Consider the following 19,479-nt stretch of genomic DNA (forward strand, 5'->3'; position numbering starts at 1 on the left):
AACAAAGAATGAGCACAGAACAATTATCATAATAAACATGTTTGTCACACCCAATACTGGTAGCACAAGAATTACACACGCACGCACACACAGTAAGTCAATATTTTCCTTTGGGCAGACAATCAAACAAACATTTTTGCTGACTTTCTTAAGTTTTATTCCAACTTGAGAACAGTCAGAAACTCAAAAAAACGTTTTTGATTATTCTGACAGAACATGCAGTCGCAGTTACACTCACCTTGCTTTATTTCTCCTGCTCTGTCAACTGATCTCACTTTTAGTTTCGTTCTCAGCTGAACGGAGCAGCCACTCCCCTCTACATTTAATCACCTGACTACATAACAGGTGTGCGATGCAAAGATTAGCTTCTGTTCTTGCACTTTGGCATGAGGCCTTGGTCTGCATTACTGTGGCTTCTTACCCTCTTCATCAAGTATGTAAACAAAGGCACAGACACAGGCCCTTACCTCATTTGTGCATTTCTAAAATTGTGATTGAACCATTTTGCTTTTCTACTTGTGCTGTGTCTTTGTCTTCTTTCTTATTGTTATTTATTTCTTCTATTTTCTCCCATTTTCTTTTTCATTTGTGTCTTTTCTTCTGCCTGGCATCACTGACATTGCTATATTCCACATGTACTGTGAATAATAGTAAAATAATAAAAATAGAAATCAATAAATTGGTAAAAACAAAACAACAAAACAAGACAAGCAAAAGGAGCCTATAAAGAGTTTCTATAGCGTTTGATGGAAAAGCAAATGTTTGAGACAACATTACAGTGAGATCATAATTTTGATTGCAAAGGCTGGCGGGCAAGATAAAAAAAAATGAACATCTACACACTGCCAGCCATCAGACACCCTGCTGGGATAATAAGCTGGCCAAAGGAGGCGATAGAAGCCACATTAAGACAAGGGAGCTCCTGACCATATGTGATGAGACAAGTCCAGCACCTAGAGACTGTACACTTAGCGGGAGGAAGGAAGCTGAGAACTTGTGAGTACACAGAACCACTATCCAGGATGAAACAACAAAGATCCATGAGTACATCAGGAGGATTGCCACAACTGATCATGTGCTTAGTAAATTAATGAGAAATCAGAGAAAGAAGAGGAGAAAGGAGAAGAACCACCATGGAAGGACAGGCCCCAGCACGCATGCACCCCTGTTAGATAAAGAAAGTGGCAGATATCAGAAAAATCCTAGTTGTTGGACAAAGCTGGATGGAAAGACAGCAAAAAAGGCATTAATCATAGCAGCAGAGGAACAAGCTCCATAAAGGCTGGGGTCTACCAAACCAGCCAAGACCCCAGGTGCAGGCTGTGTAAAGTAGTGATGTGTCTTTGAAGTGAACGACGCAAGCCGGCTCCATGGGTTGTTTTTTTTTTTTTTCCTTTCTCTCACCCTCTCTCTCTCACACTTTTTTCCGCTTCACTCCGCACGCGAGCCTTGTGGTTTTCGCTGGGCAGAGGGGGGAGGGGCGGTAGTTACACTCCAGGAACAGAGTGGGAGGGAAAGAGAGAGAAAGAGAGAGAGGGACAACAACTTCACATTAGAAAGGTGTAGTAATCATCCACAACTATTTTCGGTTGTGGATGATAAAGGATTCAGAAAGTTTATTCATGCAGGTCCATATGACAGAGAATGTGCATCTTCTTTTTGTTTTCATATTTTAATTTATATTTAATTGTGTTGTGGTTTGCAGTGTTTTGTGTTGTTTCACTTTTAAAAGGAAAAAGCTGAAAATTTAAATAGTTAAAAGTTGAAACGTAAATAGTTGGTTTTTGTATTATATGATTTATTTATTACATTTTATGTGGAATGAATGAATAAAAGTATATTTACGGTGGCCCCTAGAGACAAAGCACGTACAACTCCAAAACACGTACAAACTCCAAAACACGTAAAAACTCCATAGCACGTACAAACTCCAAAGCAAACTCCAACAGAAGTGCTCCAGGATGCTAGGGGCAGTGTTGAGCTTTTTTTTACTTAGAGGCTGCACAAGCCAGGAAGTACCAATGACTGGATTTGGTGTGTGGTAGTAACAGGTAAATGAAAACTTTTTCAAATTATTTGAATATATATAAATGCTTATGTATAAATACACAAACAATACACATATGCTTTCAGTTGTGTAATTTAAGTGATCTAGGTAGCTCTTTTGCTACCTGATTAGCAGTTTTGGAAGTTCAGTTAATGCTAGAAATGTGTTTTGGAGATTGTACGTGCTTTGTCTGTAGGGGCCACCGTATATATTTATACATAAACATATGTAAACAAAACCAAGTTTTTTTTACATCAGTAATTCCTTTTGTGCATAATTTTCTATTGTTGTTAATAATAAATTAATTAAAGCAACAAAATAACCTGAAGAGCCGGTTGGGAGCCGAAAGAGCCGGCTCTTTTTAGTGAGCTGAGCCAAAAGAGCCGGTTCTCTATAAAGAGCCGGAGATCCCATCGCTAGTGTAAAGACGCCTCTGAGACAATCCAGCACATAACAGCAGGGTGCAAGATGCCAGCAGACAGGGCATACATGGAACGCCATAACCAAAGTCCCAAGGTCAAAATTGGAGATGCCCCCTACAGTGGTTGAGAATGACCGACCTAAGATCCTGTGGGGCTTCCAGATACAGACAGACAAATCAATTGGACATAGTACTGGTGGACAAGCGGAGGAAGATAGCCGTATTGACAGACGTAGCTATACCGACTGACAGCAACATCAGGAAGAAGGAAGATAAGAAGCTTGATAAGTACAGAGGGATCAAGGAGATGTGTAGGGTAAAGGCAACAGTGGTCCCCATGGTATTCAGAGCACTCAAACCCTTAAGCTCCTATGATCAGGGCCACTTTCCTCTCCTTGTGGGCTCCATAATCTCCCACTATGGTGATCATCATAGTGACGGCGTAGAAGATGAAGAGTTTGATGGTGCAGCCCTCCAGCAGCAGACTGATGAAGGAAGTGTCATGAAGAGTTTACTTGGCTTTGTCAAAGAGCATGTTTGTCTTTTAGATACATCACTTTGGGATTTTTTATATTTATTTACACTAAGCAATACCTGCAGCTCTAAAGAACCGACTCCAAAGCTTAATACTGAGCTCAAGTATGAGAGATCATGATTGTTATTGGCCTTATAAAAGTTTCTTGATTATGGTGGAAATGAGTTTGAGGCAGCTGTTGATATGAGCCATGTTTGCAGCTGGAAAATATAGTAAAAATAACAGCACTGCTCCCAGAGTGCAGAGGAGTTTTATTTCTCTGGGGAGAAGGATTTCCAGTAAACCAAAGAGAGGGGCACGTGTTGGTTGGATTTGAAAACTTCTGTGAATGTAGGGCCAGTCTGAATATGACCTCCTACGATCAAATCCAGATGTGGAAGGAGAGTGAATTTACTGGAACACTGTAAGCACATTTTATTTTTTAAAATAACACATTTACACATATAATTAAGTACAGTGATGTAGGTTATGTCATTTTTATGCTACTTATTTTCATGGAAAATGTCTGGTGTTCACATTAATTACATCTTCCATATCAATAGTACTGGTAATGGGTTTTGACTGTCTGTACAATTATGCATACAACCTGCTGCAGTTGTTTTTTGTTTGATTTGTGTTGGAAAAAGTTCCTTTACAGCAGTGAAACAGAAAAAAATTTCAGACCAACAAGGTTTCTTTTTTCCCCTTTTAATCCTGTAACATGGTTAGATTTACAGTTTTAATCAGAAGAAAACACGACACATAGAGACGTCAAAAATGCAAAGATATACAAAAATATTTCCCTTATAAACATTTTTACAAGCAGCTGCATCATCACAGCACTCAGGTTTCAAACTGCAAGCTTGGAAGATTCTGTCCTACTAACAAACTTCACATGAGGTCGCAAAAGAATGTGGCTTTTCTTTTAAATACATTTAATTTTACCATGACAAATCGAATCAGTAACATTAACACTGCCTTCCACAAACACAGCAGGTTACACGAGTCCAGCTGTGAGTGGTCTCAGGGATCTCAAGATGGCTGATAGCTGGTGGAAGCTGCCAGCTCTGTTCAGAGATGGAATGCAGGAAATTCTGTGAAAGAGATTTTAATTTAGAGATTAAAGACTGTTTTTACAGTAATGGTAGTTAAGGTGAAGACTTTAGAGCCAAAAGTAGGTGAATTTTCTTCAGCAAAGAGTGAAGAAGCTGGAAACTAAAAGGGTGAAATTGTACAAATTTCATTTTGAATTTAAAAACTTTTTTTTAACACAAACACAGAAAAGTCCACGTGAAAAGAATTATTTCTATGCATCAAAGCAATTTTGGCAGATAAGAAATTAAGAAATAAAACTGCCATTTTGGGTGATATTATGCTCGATTCCCTCCTGAAATGTTGGGATGGTGTTATTCAGACTAGTGGGCTGGAGAAAGCAGTTAAGCTATTGAGATGGATTTCTTATGACTGACTTTTTGGCCCAATATTTACGATAATAAGTTTAGTATATGGGTCTCAAAAGGTTTAACTACTTATTATTCTCTTACCCATGAGGGGGCATTCTTGAGCTTTGAGACATTAAGACAAAAATATGGACTAGGTCAAGACCATTTTTACAGGTATTTACAAGTCAGGCATTACTTTGATGAAAACATTAAAATTATAATAGAAAACAGTGAATTGGGCTTTGTGGAGCACTGTTGTTATCAAAAAATTAAAAATTAAAAACAAAACAAAAATTTTTCATGCTGCTTGAAAAATATTTCACTTTGAAATTCAAGAAGAAAAAAAAACAGGACTGTATGAAAGAAAAAAAACAATGCATCGTACTTTGGCTAGTATGCCGGGGTGTTGTGCAGCTCCTCGTATTTTGGTGGCATCATGGAGACCACAATGGTGTGTCTGTTTGGGTAATACAGCTGGTGAATCATGATGGAGGACAGAATCATGCCAAGCAGCTGTCGGGGAACACAGGAAGCTGAGTTAAACATCTGCAGGTTGTGAAATGTTGATTCTGATTCTGTATTCATAATGAACTAATATTATAATGAACTTAGACTCAAACTGCTATGTATTTACGTACAAGATGATTTTTCACAAATTTAGATTTTAGTACTAGTTTACTTTTTGTTCCACTACAGATGCTGTAATTCTTCAACATTTGATGGAGAAGATGGAGAATTCAAACTTTGTAGAAAAAATATATTACATGTATACTATGACTTTCTCATTGTCACATAAATAATAGCAGGGACTAAATGCAGAGAATGCAGATGTGACATTTATGCTACCGAATCCTTGAATAATTGATAATACTCACAGCTAGAACAGCCAGAGTGAAGCTGACCACAAGCATGATGTTGTAATGAAACTGAATGTGGTCCATGATCGTGGGAAAGCAGGTCTGAAAATAGAAGGAAAAATAAAAACTGTCAAGTTCTGATATAAACTGAGGAATGATTTAAGCTTTTCAAAAGGGTGCTGGGTCGCTCACCTTAGTGTAGACGGACATTCTCTGCAGCATGAAAGTCTGGAAAATTTACAGAAATAAAGACGTTACAAACTGTGACACACCGTGACCAGTGAAGCAAGTGGGTGCATCGATACTCACGTTGTTTTCGACAGTCTGACACTTGCCCTCCTTCTCCTCCTCCTGGCTGCATACACAAGAGTCGGGGATGTTCTCCCAGTCTTTGTAGCTGAACAGACCACAGCAGTGAAACTACAAACACCAGCAGGAGAAGAAAGAAAGAGGAGAGTTACTCATCTTCAGGAGGATCATCAGCTGGAAATAAACGTTAAAAAGTGTGTGAATTTTTTTTTTAGAAAAAAGTGATCAAATTACTTGTGGACAGTTTGCCTGCTCTTATTCTGAAAGCTCACTTGCTGCCAACTATCAACTGTATATAAATAATGGCACAGTGTATTATGTCATGTTTCAAAGGTCATCTGATGTTATTTTACATCATCACCAGTTTGCAAGTGCCAAATCTTTTATGCCCTGATTGAGTGCATCTTTTTTCCATGAATGTAACTTGTATTTAGCAACAACAAAAGAAAAACTCATTTTAAAAAGATTAAGAGATTGCAGCGAGCAAGTTAGAATAGCTCACCTTCTCCTGAATGACCTCAGCCATGTTCCTCACATCCTCTGAAGATTTGTCCAGAGGCACAAACCTCCTGAAAGTCTGCTCCACGATGCCTTTGAGCTGCAAAAATCAAATATTTTTATAGCATGTATTACATTTATATTTTAAAAATTAAAGCATTTTAATGGTTATGAAAGATAATATGGGTAAGGTAAAGTAATGAAAAAGTAATGTTGATTATTTTAAAAAAAGCATGATTTAAAAAGTTTTTCCAGTTAAATCAAATAAATCTCTTCACATGACTTCGTCCAGCATCCTGCCTTTACCTGAGGATGAATGATGGCAGCAGGGATTCCAATTATGAGCATCACCAAGCATCCAATGACCATAAACACCAGGAACTGCAGAGGAAAATTCATTCATTTTCTTAAACACTTGCATTATCAAATCATGACTATTACATTTGTCACAGATGGTCTTCATTAAGCAATACAAACAGCCCATAATGGAATGAGACTAACAACCCATATGGAAAAGATATATATAAATCTTATAAAGTTTGTATCTGTCTTGTGTGAAACTTGTATGAAAAGCATACAAGAGTGAAAACAGATATAAGATCCCTAGAAAAATTATATAAATGAAACTTGTATGTTTTGGATACTTACTAAAACAATATATGAAAGTGGCTACTTTCATGGGTAAATCATATAAGCCTTATATGATTCATTATATGAAGTAGGCCACATCTTATGCAAGTCTTTTATAAGTTTTTTCCATTTCTTTTCAATGTGGGAAGATAAGAGAAAGCAAAACTAAACACAGCAAACAAGATGGGAGACCACCAAAATAAAACCGTTCTCTGCTGCCTGTTGGAGCGGGGGGCCTAGGAGGAGGAGTTGGCTGTCCGATTGGGGTCTGGAATGTGGGGCCTCCCTGCTGCTGCCGAGTCGGGTCGGTCTGCTTCTCTCCACCCCAGGGAAAAGGGAAACACTACCTGGGTCTGGGTGCAGTTTCCCCCTCCAGGGGCAAGGGTATCTAGACCTGGGGCTTAGAGTACGCTTGGGGAGTGTGATTGTGTGTACAATGTCTCTTTGTGTCTGTCTCCACGTTGGGTGAGTGATGAGTAATTGCATATGAGAGCATGAGGGTGGGAATGGATGTCTGTATCTGTGTGTGCCTGTATGTCTGTGTCTACATGTCAGGTTGGGTATCAGACGCCACCTCTCTAGGGACATCTCAGGCCCTCCAAGGTATGGAGGCCTATCTCCCCCACCACTTCCCCTGCCAGTGGCAGACGCCCTCAGACATCAGTGCATTGGTTGTTCTTTGTATCCGGGCATGGGCGTCCAGGTACACACCGGCTCACTCCTTGGTGGCTGCTTGTCGGGGCCTGGAGCCTGGGTCTCGCTCGGGCCACTTCGGGGGTGGGGTGCCCTCAGCCTCTCGACCTGGGGCTCAGTCACTCTGGCACAGCTGGCTGCTGGCGGAGCTCACGGGCATGTCACTGCAACCCCCCCTGGCTTCTGCTCCACGGCTGCTGAGTGGCCCTTCATCTGGGGCTCTCATCAGCTCTTTCTGGGACAGTGGCGCGGCTGCCCCTCTGTTGGTCTTCCTTGGTCTCTTGTGTTCTGAGGGCCTCTGGATGTCTGGAGTTTTGATCTCCTCCATACCTGCTTCATGCCCTGGAGGACGGGGCTGTGGCTCCCCACACCCTCTAGCAGATCATTACATGAAGGAACCTTTTAATACAAGCGCGTTCATGCTCACAGCTGTACACACGGGTGCTCACACACACAAACTACACCCTTTTTGGCTCCTACCTCAAAGCAGAGCACCATACTGTAATGCAAAGATAATAAAAATGAGAAAAACCCAAAACATCCCCAAAACTTAAAACCAATGACAGTCTGAACTCACCATGATCAGGGCCACTTTGCTCTCCTTGTGGGCTCCGTAGGCTCCCAGCAAGGCGATCATCATGGCGATGCAGCCCACCACGTAGAGGATGAAGAGTTGGGTGGAGCGACCCTCCAGCTGTGGACAAAAGTGTCACGAAAGGTTAGTGGGCTTTGTCTGTTTGTTCCCACATGTTACATTTATGTTTGAATGTGTCCTCACGTTATATCCTCGAACGTCCATGAAGAACTGATACCACAGAGCGAGGGCGATGGCTACTCCACCAGCAAGCTGAACAAACAGAAACAGTCTGGTTAGAGCTGCTGGATCCTTTAAACACAACCAGGATATGAAATGACTGCACAGCCACACACGTGGACGAGCACAACAACAAACTCTGAAAGTAAGAATAAACGTGTTGAGTTGATGTCGGTTTATTTTACTCTTCTAAGCTTCGGTTTCATTTAATTGTAAAAAAGGAGGCAAATGTGGTTGTTTTTGACTGCTGCGTCTGCCTGCTGACTGGTTGATGTCTTTAAGGAGATTCTGGATTAAAGTCTGCGATTATCATTTCCTAAATAATCTCTTTACTCACCATGAAGAATATGTTGAAGACAGTGAAGATGTGTTTGAGGCAGATGTTGATCTGAGCCATGTTTGCAGCTGGAAAAGTCCAAAGCCCAAAGTCCAGATGAGCTCCGACTGCAGCGAAGTGAAGTGAAGTGAGAGGAGAGCAGCTGAGTGAGCTGCTTTGAAGGGTTTCAGGGCTTTGCTGGGCGGGACGTCCGATATGTTAGAGGTGGAAACTTGTGTGGAATGCTTGTTTAACAAGGGGAGGTTCAAAGCAGGGTCTTCCTCCTTCCAGTAAATCCAGCGGAAATAGTTGTTGCTGTGAGCAGGGACGGAAGCTGTTCACAGACTGGCTGGAGTGGAGGAGAGGGCGGTGTTATGCCCCGTTTAAAACAATCCAGATGTGGAGACATGACTCATTTTACTTTTATGAGAATCTGTCGTCAGCAGGAGGAGAGATAACTTACCGAAAGTCAGTTTATTCCTCTACAGCTCAAAGTAATTTTTACTGCATCTGCACACAATGTACTCAGAGTTTTCTTTTAATAAATGAGATATGTTTATAAGGGTACTGCAGTTAAGCACAAAGATTTGTATATAACTTTTTATGTTGTATCATATCTGCAGTGGTTTCAAATGTAAAGCAGTATGAGTACTGCACTCAAATACAGATTACATCGTCTTTAACTTCCCTCCTTATTACTTTTATAGTTGCATCTTATTAAATAATACTTTTTGTTTTATGAAGTAGGTTTTGTAGTTTTTTGTGTCTTTGTAGTTTTTTGTGCATATCACACTTGATTTTTTTTTTTATTGATTCCTAATCATTTTTCATTGTGGAATACTTCGACCCACAAAGACTTTGAGCGTCCACAGAGCACTTTTAGTCCTCCGAGTGTGAACGAGCTGTCAGACAGAGCAAAGCAATGCAAACACTACCCTGAGTCCCACGTCACTGTTTTGGAATCTGCAGCTGTGAAAAAAACAGAAACTTGTGAGATGAAAAAATGATCACTGAATGTAAAATTTGGAATTGATGCCTACAACATGTTGCAGCGGTTGATTTGATTTGTGTTGGATTTTGTAGTTTGTGCCATCATGCAGTTGTTTTTAAATCCTTTCTGTCTTCTCATTTTATTTCTAAAGTTGTAAAGTTTCATGTTACCCTTTTGCGACCCTTTCCTGTTCAGCAGTCAGCACTAGAGCAGGGCGAAATGACCAAAAATATTTATCACGATATACATTTGAAAATTTGTGATAACGATATAACTGACGATATAAGTGACACTAGACAAAATACTTTACAACTCCACAACTTTATTTGTGCAAAAAAAAAATCAACGTATTTTCACTTAAACAAGCAGCTTTTTTTATGTGCATTAAAGTTATATAAAAAGTTAACAGTGCAAATGCAAAATCCTTGCTGACAGTTTAACCAAAAGGAATTTCCAGTGGAAATTGGCTGACATATCCTCAGCATAACCATGTATAATATCCACAAAACTTAGAAAGAGGTTATACACACACAATACCGTAATATTATGTTGATGCACAGTACGTATCACTCCGCGAGGCTCCTGCCTACGATGTCCGTAATGCTCTGACAATCCATCAAGCGGTGCGGATTCGTCTTAGCAAAGTTGTACTAAAACATTTGACAAATTTTCGAGCGCCGTGTACATAAAATCGTTTCGAGGTCAGTAAACACAACCAGAATTCATACATAAGGCACATGGGATTATAAGGGGCACTGTCGATTTTCAGAAAAATCAAAGGATTGATTTTAAGTGCGCCGTATTTTCCAAAAAACAAGGTAATAACGACGGGCCGCTAGCATGTGCTACCAAAAATAGTGCTTTGTTGTGTATCTGACGGACGAAAGCTAAACCAGTTCCACACCACTGAAGTTGCAGGATTTTTACAAACCAATTCTGGTTCATCCGTTTCATTTAACGATCCGCTTTCGCCCTTCTCATTCTCCACCATGCTTTTTCCGCCATGTGCGTATGAAAACAAAGGTACGCATGCGCGTTTTACTCATATTCTATCGTGATATTTCATTTTTTTATCGTTGCCCGACATTATACCGGTATTACCATGAACTGTATGATATGGCCCAGCCCTAGTCAGCACATTTAAAAACTGCAGTTGAGCCTAAAGTGCTGTTTTTCCTTTTCAGGACAAAGATATGTAGGAAGCTAAAGAGCAGCAGAGAAATGCCAGGAAAGAGAAATTGAGGGAAGGAGGGACAACTTTCCTTGGAAGTAGACATGTGGGAGGTACGAGATTAAGTTACTGTGACGCAGCTCAGAGGAACAACAATGAAGGCTTTGTGGGGTTTAAAGGAGAAACGTTATTTGCAGGACAGGAAGAATTCATGAAACTGTTTAGTCGTCTTGTGTTAATCTAATAAAATAATAATTACAAATATATTATTATTATAATATTCCACGATGAGCTGGAAGTGGTATTACTGCAAAGTGGGATTATTTAGTTTTAATTTGGGACAAATACATAAAGTCTCATGCTTTATACTGGATTGAACAAATATGATGAGTTGCACCAGAAAAACAAAATTAACAGTCTCACTTATAAATAATCCTGTTGTTTTCAGATGTTACTCTAATTTAAACTTAAAATAATCCTGTTGACTATTTTCATATTTGTTTAACTTTTGAGACCTGAGTAGTTTCTCTCACATCATCAAATTTTTTAAATAAGTATCTGCGATTTGCCGAAAGAGTTATATATTGATTACTTTTCTGTCCGTCCACCGATTTTAAGAAACCTTGTCCTCGCCGGTCAACTCACCATTCTCTTTCTCTCTCCTCTCTGTCATGTGTGTCTATCTGTTCTGGTTTTGGTGCAGAAGCAGGACTGTGTGAAGGCAAGGCAAGGCAAGTTTATTTATATAGCACAATTCAACAACAAGGTGATTCAAAGTGTGAGGTTTCCCATCTTCTGCCTTCACACGCCTGGATTAATCACGCACCTTTTCCTGATGCCCTCGTTGTGGCCTCTCCGTAAGGGAGCGGCAGCTCTTGAGTACTTGCTGGATTGTTGTCCTACTAAGTTAGTGCGACCCAAGTACAAGCCAAGCCTTGAGCTTGTGTTCCCACTTACCTGTGAGAGAGATACTTACAGTTGTACGTTCCTCTTCTGAAGTCTTGCAGTCATTTTCACATAATTTCAGTCTTCTCATTTTATTTCTAAAGTTGTGCCTTACCATTTTGTAACCCTTCTTGTACAGTAGTTCATACTGTCAGGTTCCGTAGATCGGACTCACGCGCAGACCGCTAGTGTCTTCAAAAGGTGCATTTATTTACAGTGTTTCCTACAGTGGAATTCATATATACACATAATAGTGTCAAAGGAAAAAGGGGCCGGGGTTCCAGGGTCCAGGAGTGAAAGAGGCAGGAGTCCAGGAAGGGAAAGTTTCCATTCAGTCCTAGCACATCTCCTCTCCTTTATCTCTCTTGCTCCCGTTCAGTCGCCAGGCACAGGGGAAGAACAAGTCCAGAGGCAATCTATGCACAGGCAGAAAAAAACCCATTAGTCTCCTGGTTCAGACATGCTCATAAATTGACTTTACAAAATACAGGACGACTGACGCTGATGACTCAACGATCCAGCGACGAGTAGAGCAGACTCGCCCTCTTAAGAAGGGTTCCAATCTTTCATGATCAGCGACAGATGTGCTGATCACCTCCAGGTGCGTAGGCCAGGGGCAGGAGCCCATACTGAGCTCCGCCCCGGCAGGAGAAAGAGAGAATGGAAGAGGGCGAGAGAGAAAGGGAGAGCAGAGGTGAGAGAGAAAGGTAAACAAAAACAAAACACCTGACGGCTGTCAGCTGACGAGGAGCGGAGACCATGACAGTACCCCCCCCTCAACGGGAGCCCCCCGGCGACCCACCAGGCTTGTCCGGATGCAGGCGGTGAAACTCCCGGAGCAAGGGCACATCCAGAATGGCCGCCCGAGGGACCCAGGAGCGCTCCTCCACGCCATAACCCTCCCAGTCAACCAGATACTGACAGCCACGCCCACGGCGCCGAGAGTCCATGATGCGAGTGATGGAGTAGGCCGGCAAGCCATCCACGAGCCGGGCGGGAGGAGGGGGCCTGGAAGGAGGGCACAGAGGACTAGACCGGACAGGTTTGAGTTGTGAAACATGGAAAACATCATGGATTCTCATATTGCGAGGGAGTTTTAACTTCACAGAGACAGGATTGACCAAGGCGGAGATTTCAAAAGGGCCAATGAAGTTTCTTAGATTCAGTCCTGACCGGAACAAAGCGGGTAGAAAGCCATACCTTCTGGCCGACAGAGTATTCGGGTGCTGGAGTCCGGTGCCGGTCTGCGATGCGTTTATTGTTCTCCTTCGTGCGCAGTAGGGCCGCTTGAGTTGCCCGCCAAACTCTGCGACACCTGCGCAGATGAGCCTGGATGGAGGGTACAGAGTGCTCACCTTCCACAGCAGGAAAAAGAGGAGGCTGATATCCCAAGGAAGCTTCGAATGGAGACCGGCCGGTGGCAGAGGCAGTCAAGCTGTTATGGGCGTACTCGATCCACGGCAACTCCTCACTCCAGATGGTTTGATTGGTGGAGGCGACGCAGCGCAGGGCGGTCTCCAGTTCTTGGTTGGCCCGCTCGGATTGGCCGTTGCTCTGAGGATGATAACCCGAGGATAGACTGACCTTTGCGCCCAGGGAGTTGCAGAACTCTTTCCAGACCCGAGAAGTAAATTGAGGCCCTCTGTCGGACACTATGTCTTCCGGGATCCCATGCAGGCGGAAGACGTGAGTGGCGAGTAGGCGTGCAGTCTCTAGAGCTGTGGGAAGCTTAGGCAGAGCAATGAAATGAGCCACTTTAGAGAAACGATCGATTATGGTGAGAATGACAGTGTTACCTGCTGATGGAGGTAACCCGGTGATGAAGTCCAGTGCTATGTGAGACCATGGCCTGGAAGGAGTGGATAACGGATGGAGCTGACCCGCCGGGGGTTGGTTCGATGGTTTGTTTCGGGCACAGACCGTACAAGCAGTGACGTATTCCCGAGTATCTTGGGTGAGTGAGGGCCACCAGAAGTACCGCTGGAGAAACTTGACGGTGCGATGTATCCCTGGGTGGCATGAGAACCGGGCCGTGTGAGCCCATTGCAGAACCTGGGATCTGACAGAGCGCGGAACATAGAGTCGGTGGACGGGCCCCCCTCCCGGATCCGGTTCGGCTATCTGAGCCGCCCAGATGGCCGCCTCGATCTCCCAGGTGATGACCCCAATAGTACAGGTTGCCGGCAGAATGGAATCCGGATCCGCCTTTTCGTCAGCAGCGGAAAACTGACGGGAGAGAGCGTCCGGCTTGACATTTCGGGAACCGGGTCTGTAGGTGATTGAGAAGTGAAAACGGGTGAAAAACAGGGCCCATCTGGCCTGTCGAGCGTTGAGACGTTTCGCCGTTTGAAGGTAGGCCAGGTTTTTGTGATCGGTCCAGACCACGAAGGGTTGAGTGGTGCCCTCCAGCCAATGCCGCCATTCTTCCAGGGCGAGCTTAATCGCCAAGAGCTCCCGATCGCCCACGTCGTAGTTACGTTCTGCAGGGGTGAGACGACGGGAAAAATAGGCACAAGGGTGCATCTTACCTTCCCTCTGTTGGGAAAGGACGGCCCCCACCCCTGAGTCGGATGCGTCGACCTCTACCACGAACTGAAGAGTGGTATCAGGTTGGACCAGGATGGGCGCTGAAGCAAACCGTTTCTTGAGCTCCTGAAAGGCTGATTGGACAGCGTCACTCCACTGAAAAGCAAGCTTGGGAGAGGTTAACTGAGTTAATGGTAAGGCAATCCTGCTAAAGTCCCGTATGAATCTCCTGTAGAAGTTAGCGAAGCCAAGGAAGCGTTGCAACTGGCGACGGTTGTTTGGTTCTGGCCAGTTCACAACAGCCTTGACTTTCACAGGGTCGGGTCGAAGATCTCCCCGCTCGATTATGTACCCTAGGAAGGCAACCGAGGGCACATGAAACTCACATTTCTCGCTTTTGACGAACAGCCGGTTCTCCAGAAGGCGTTGCAGCACCAGCCGGACATGGGTCTCGTGTTCCGCCTGGGAGGAAGAGAAGATCAGAATGTCGTCTAGATAGACAAACACAAATCGGTTAATAAAGTCCCTTAGAACATCATTGACCAGAGCCTGGAATACTGCAGGTGCGTTAGTGAGGCCGAACGGCATGACCAGATACTCAAAATGTCCAAGGTGGGTATTAAACGCCGTCTTCCATTCATCGCCATCCCGAATCCGGACCAGGTGGTAAGCGTTTCTCAAGTCCAGCTTGCTGAAAATGACGGCGCCCTGGAGAAGTTCGAAAGCGGAGGTGAGCAGAGGCAGTGGATATTTATTCTTGACCGTAATGTTATTGAGTCCCCGAAAGTCAATACAGGGTCTGAGGGTCTTATCCTTCTTTTCCACAAAGAAGAAACCTGCTGCGACGGGTGAGGAAGAGGCCCGGATAATGCCGGCAGCGAGAGATTCAGTTATATATTTCTCCATAGCCTCCCGTTCCGGCAGCGAGAGGCTATAGAGGCGGCTGGTTGGTAAGGGAGCTCCCGGCAGCAGGTCTATGGTGCAGTCATAGGGCCGATGGGGTGGCAGCGACTGGGCTCGGTCCTTCCGAAACACCTCAGCGAGATCGTGGTAAACAGACGGCACATCTGCTAAGTCGGAAGACCGCGGTGGCTCTGGGCCGGTGACAGATTTGTTAGGAGGTACGGCAGCCTTAAGGCAAGTCATATGACACTCCTCTCCCCAGCCCGTAATGCCTCCTTTCTGCCAATTAATCGTGGGGTTGTGTTGCTGGAGCCAGGGATGACCGAGAACTAACGGCGTCTGAGTGGAGTGAAAAACAAAAAAACTAATCTCCTCCGAATGATTGCCAGACAGTGTGAGGGTGAGCGGTTCAGTGATGTGTGTGATGTCGGGGAGGCGCTGCCCTGATAAAGCCGTGACGCGTAAGGCGTGGGGTAGTGACTCCACAGTCACACAGAGTCGTTTAGCTAGTTCAGAGTCAATTAAATTTTGTTCTGCTCCAGAATCAATAAGCACAGAAAGTGAATGACACTCGGAATGGACCAGAAGCTTAGCCGGCAGGGCTAAACGTGGAGGAGATTTATCCTGATTCAAACCGCCCACCAGTACTCCTACCATCACTGGCGGGCGCGGCCTTTTGCTCGCGACGGACAGGAGGCAATCATGTGTCCCTTATTACCACAATACAGACACTCACCGGCTGTGATGCGTCGCTGACGTTCTGCAGCAGTTAGGTGAGAGCTGCCGATTTGCATGGGCTGTACCTCTCCGTCGGCGCCCCCTGATGTCCGGGAGGACCGGTAATCGGCCGAAGCCTCCGCCCATCGCGGCCCTGCGGCCTCCTGGGAACTGGAGTTCCGTGCTTGCCTACGAGCTCGTAGCCGCTCATCCACCTTAATACATAACGACATCAATTCGTCAAAAGCAGTGGGTAGGTCCCGCATAATCAATTCATCTTTCAGATCTTCCCGGATGTTATTTAACAATGTGCTCCTGAGCGCATCCGGTCCCCAGCCGGTTTCTTCTGCCAAAATCCAAAAGTCGATTGAATAATCTGCCATACTCCGCTTACCTTGCTTAAAGTTAAGGAGGCGGAGCGCCGCAGCCTCGACTCCAGAGCCCTGATTAAACACAGTCTTAAAGTTAATCACAAACCTCTCAAAAGAGATCTCCGGGTTGGAGTTTAACACGACCTGGGCCCATTTCAAAGCCCGGTCACGAAGCATCTGTACCAAGAACGCAATCTTTGCCCCGTCATTGTTATGAAAACGCCGCTGTTCGCGGAAAATCAATGAACACTGGGCCAGAAAGCCAGAGCACTTCTCTGTCTCCCCTGAAAAGGGCTCAGGCGAAGGCAGAGGACCGTCAGAGGATGGGGTGGCTGCCGATGAGGGACCGGCCGTAGCCGCCGCGAGTGTCTCCTGCTGGGCAGGGCGAGCCGGCTGGGAGGTCCCTGGCTGTACTCCCCCTGGCGTAGTCAAACCGGAAACAGCTTGAGTTAGTGCAGCGATCTCACCTCGCAGCTGATGTAACATTTGTTCGTGGCGAGTCAGCGCCGCTTCTTGGGCAGCCAGTGCCTGACCGATGGTATTCTGATCTGCTGAGTCCATGTTGTGGCTGGATCGTTCTGTCAGGTTCCGTAGATCGGACTCACGCGCAGACCACTAGTGTCTTCAAAAGGTGCATTTATTTACAGTGTTTCCTACAGTGGAATTCATATATACACATAATAGTGTCAAAGGAAAAAGGGGCCGGGGTTCCAGGGTCCAGGAGTGAAAGAGGCAGGAGTCCAGGAAGGGAAAGTTTCCATTCAGTCCTAGCACATCTCCTCTCCTTTATCTCTCTTGCTCCCGTTCAGTCGCCAGGCACAGGGGAAGAACAAGTCCAGAGGCAATCTATGCACAGGCAGAAAAAAACCCATTAGTCTCCTGGTTCAGACATGCTCATAAATTGACTTTACAAAATACAGGACGACTGACGCTGATGACTCAACGATCCAGCGACGAGTAGAGCAGACTCGCCCTCTTAAGAAGGGTTCCAATCTTTCATGATCAGCGACAGATGTGCTGATCACCTCCAGGTGCGTAGGCCAGGGGCAGGAGCCCATACTGAGCTCCGCCCCGGCAGGAGAAAGAGAGAATGGAAGAGGGCGAGAGAGAAAGGGAGAGCAGAGGTGAGAGAGAAAGGTAAACAAAAACAAAACACCTGACGGCTGTCAGCTGACGAGGAGCGGAGACCATGACACATACAGCATTTTAGAGTTGACCCTAAAGTGCCGTTTCTCCTTTTTAGAGTGAAGAGATCTAGGAAGATGTGGAAGCTGAAAAGCTGCTGAGAAATAAGCAGTATTCCATTTAAAACGATGCTCAGTTGGTGCTAAGGAGCCCAGTGTGCCAAGAATACATATCCTGCACACAATTATCAGCAGCAGCGTGAACCACTGATAAAAGGCAGGATGGATCTTTTCCTGTTGTTTATGTCAGATTCTGACTACAACATCTGAATGTGGGGGCAGAACTCATTTTCTACTGGAGTTCGCCTCTGCATCATGTTTAAACACTCCACACAGGATGCTCTGCAGACTGTGACAAAGCACAGCTGTTGCTGAATATAAAAGGCCCCTGTGGTTCACTTTTTATTGCCTGTAGTTTACAGTATAATGACTAATACTATAATAATTAAGTAATTGTGACTCTGACAGTGAAGAAAGTGAACCTGGCATGTTTGATGGAGATTTAGCGCAGCTGTTCAATTCAGAAACAGAGGATGAGGACTTCGATGGGTTTGATTGATGACGATTACCGGTAAAATAAATGTGAATACCAAATTCAGTTTTGCTCCCGCTCCATTTTTAAATACGCAGACTTGTATGCTTGTGTCTGTTGTTGTTGTAAGGCGGACGTAGTAGAGGACACCATGAGAACATTAAAGGGGGAAGTGTGGGCGTAGATTATATATAAAACCCACACCCTATAATCAGGTGCGCCTTATGTGTGTGTTAAATACAGTAATGGCACACATAACTGAGACTGCGCATTTTAGTACCGTGCGTGAAAATACGGTATCTGGAAGATTTTGCCTCTGAGGAAGATTTTATCTTTGATTGGATCTTTGATTATGGAAATCCTATAAAAACTGAGAGAAGTACTCAAAATGACTAAATAAGTAATGTAATCTTAATGACTTTTATAAGGTACAAGGGGAACAACAAGTGAATGTCAGTAATTCAACCATGAAGGTCACTGGCAAATTTGTTCACTCGAAGATAAACTTCTACTCTTCATGTGTAACTTCACACTTGGTTGGTTGACTACCCTCTCGGTAGAATCACAGCTGTCTCTGATCGCTGAGGTGAGAGGGCTAGTGTTCACTGCTTTGATCTCAGAGGACGACTTTCTCTCTTACCCTTCGTGTCGTCAAGACACATTAAGCAATCTTCTAATTGCAGCAATTCAAGAGCCTGCTGAAGATTATTGTTTGCTGAATACATACCAGCAATCATGTGATAGGTTTAGTTATTAATAGGAGCTGACTTATGATGCATTACTAGGAGTAGCATTCCAAGTTAGCACAGTGTCCACTCTGCAGCTGGACTGAATTTCTACAATTCCTATTCTGGGTCTGATCCATAAAATCCTGCTGGAAAAGACAGACTGATATCTGAAATGTATACCTTATGCTGAGTACAGCATAGGGTATACAGGTGTGCTCTCCTTTGATTTGATTCAAGCCCTTGACAAAAGTGGAAAGGAAAAACTAATTTTTAAAAGTCAGAAACCTCTGGTAGATCCAGGTTCCCGGAAGGGGCAGCTGCAGCTGGAGTTGTTGGTTTTTAAATTTACTGGCAACGAAGTTTAAAGCTGAATTTGACTGTATAGTTACTTCTTCATAGCTGTTCCTTTATTAAAGAAAAGAAAACATAGGGGTGGATATGAGGGAATATTCCTGCAGATTTCCCATGTGTGGGACTAATAAAGGTTATCTTAAGTTAGATGTGTTTCTGATTATTAGGTAGAGAGTATAATTTACTCACTGCACAAAGTGATGTCAGAGAGACATCTTATATAAGTCATTTTTGCATGTTGAATTTTGGTCCACTAAAGTGGTTGTTTTGTAAGGCTAGGCGACGTTGTGTTTTTTTTAACGTGTAATGAATGTCTGGCGTTATCTTCCTCTCATTGTAGCAGAGGCTCTCAAACTGGTGTTCCCAATCCACAGATTGGGTATAAGCAAAAAACCTATGGTGGCACCTAGATACATGTGCATCATCCGGGGTTGAGTTAATTAGCGCAATGGACAAATATTTAAGTCCATCTACTTCATCGAGTAATGCAAAAGCCAAACTAGCTAAAGTATCACAATA

At 44.0% G+C, this 19,479-nt stretch overlaps 1 protein-coding gene across 1 annotated transcript; it reads right to left on the reverse strand.

The window, feature by feature from the left end:
* Positions 1-3,674: 3,674 nt before the first annotated feature.
* LOC101467651 (tetraspanin-8) lies at positions 3,675-8,784 on the reverse strand. Its single transcript, XM_004566445.6, has 10 exons — positions 8,563-8,784; positions 8,190-8,258; positions 7,989-8,105; positions 6,395-6,469; positions 6,093-6,188; positions 5,591-5,701; positions 5,474-5,509; positions 5,300-5,383; positions 4,810-4,937; positions 3,675-4,076 (listed from the first exon to the last, which is right to left on the reverse strand). Exons 1-9 carry the CDS (start codon positions 8,620-8,622, stop codon positions 4,815-4,817), a joined length of 771 nt encoding a protein of 256 aa, XP_004566502.2. The 5' UTR covers positions 8,623-8,784; the 3' UTR covers positions 3,675-4,076; positions 4,810-4,814.
* Positions 8,785-19,479: the final 10,695 nt, after the last annotated feature.

Source organism: Maylandia zebra, linkage group LG17, assembly GCF_041146795.1.
Source record: "Maylandia zebra isolate NMK-2024a linkage group LG17, Mzebra_GT3a, whole genome shotgun sequence".
Lineage (NCBI taxonomy): Eukaryota > Metazoa > Chordata > Actinopteri > Cichliformes > Cichlidae > Maylandia > Maylandia zebra.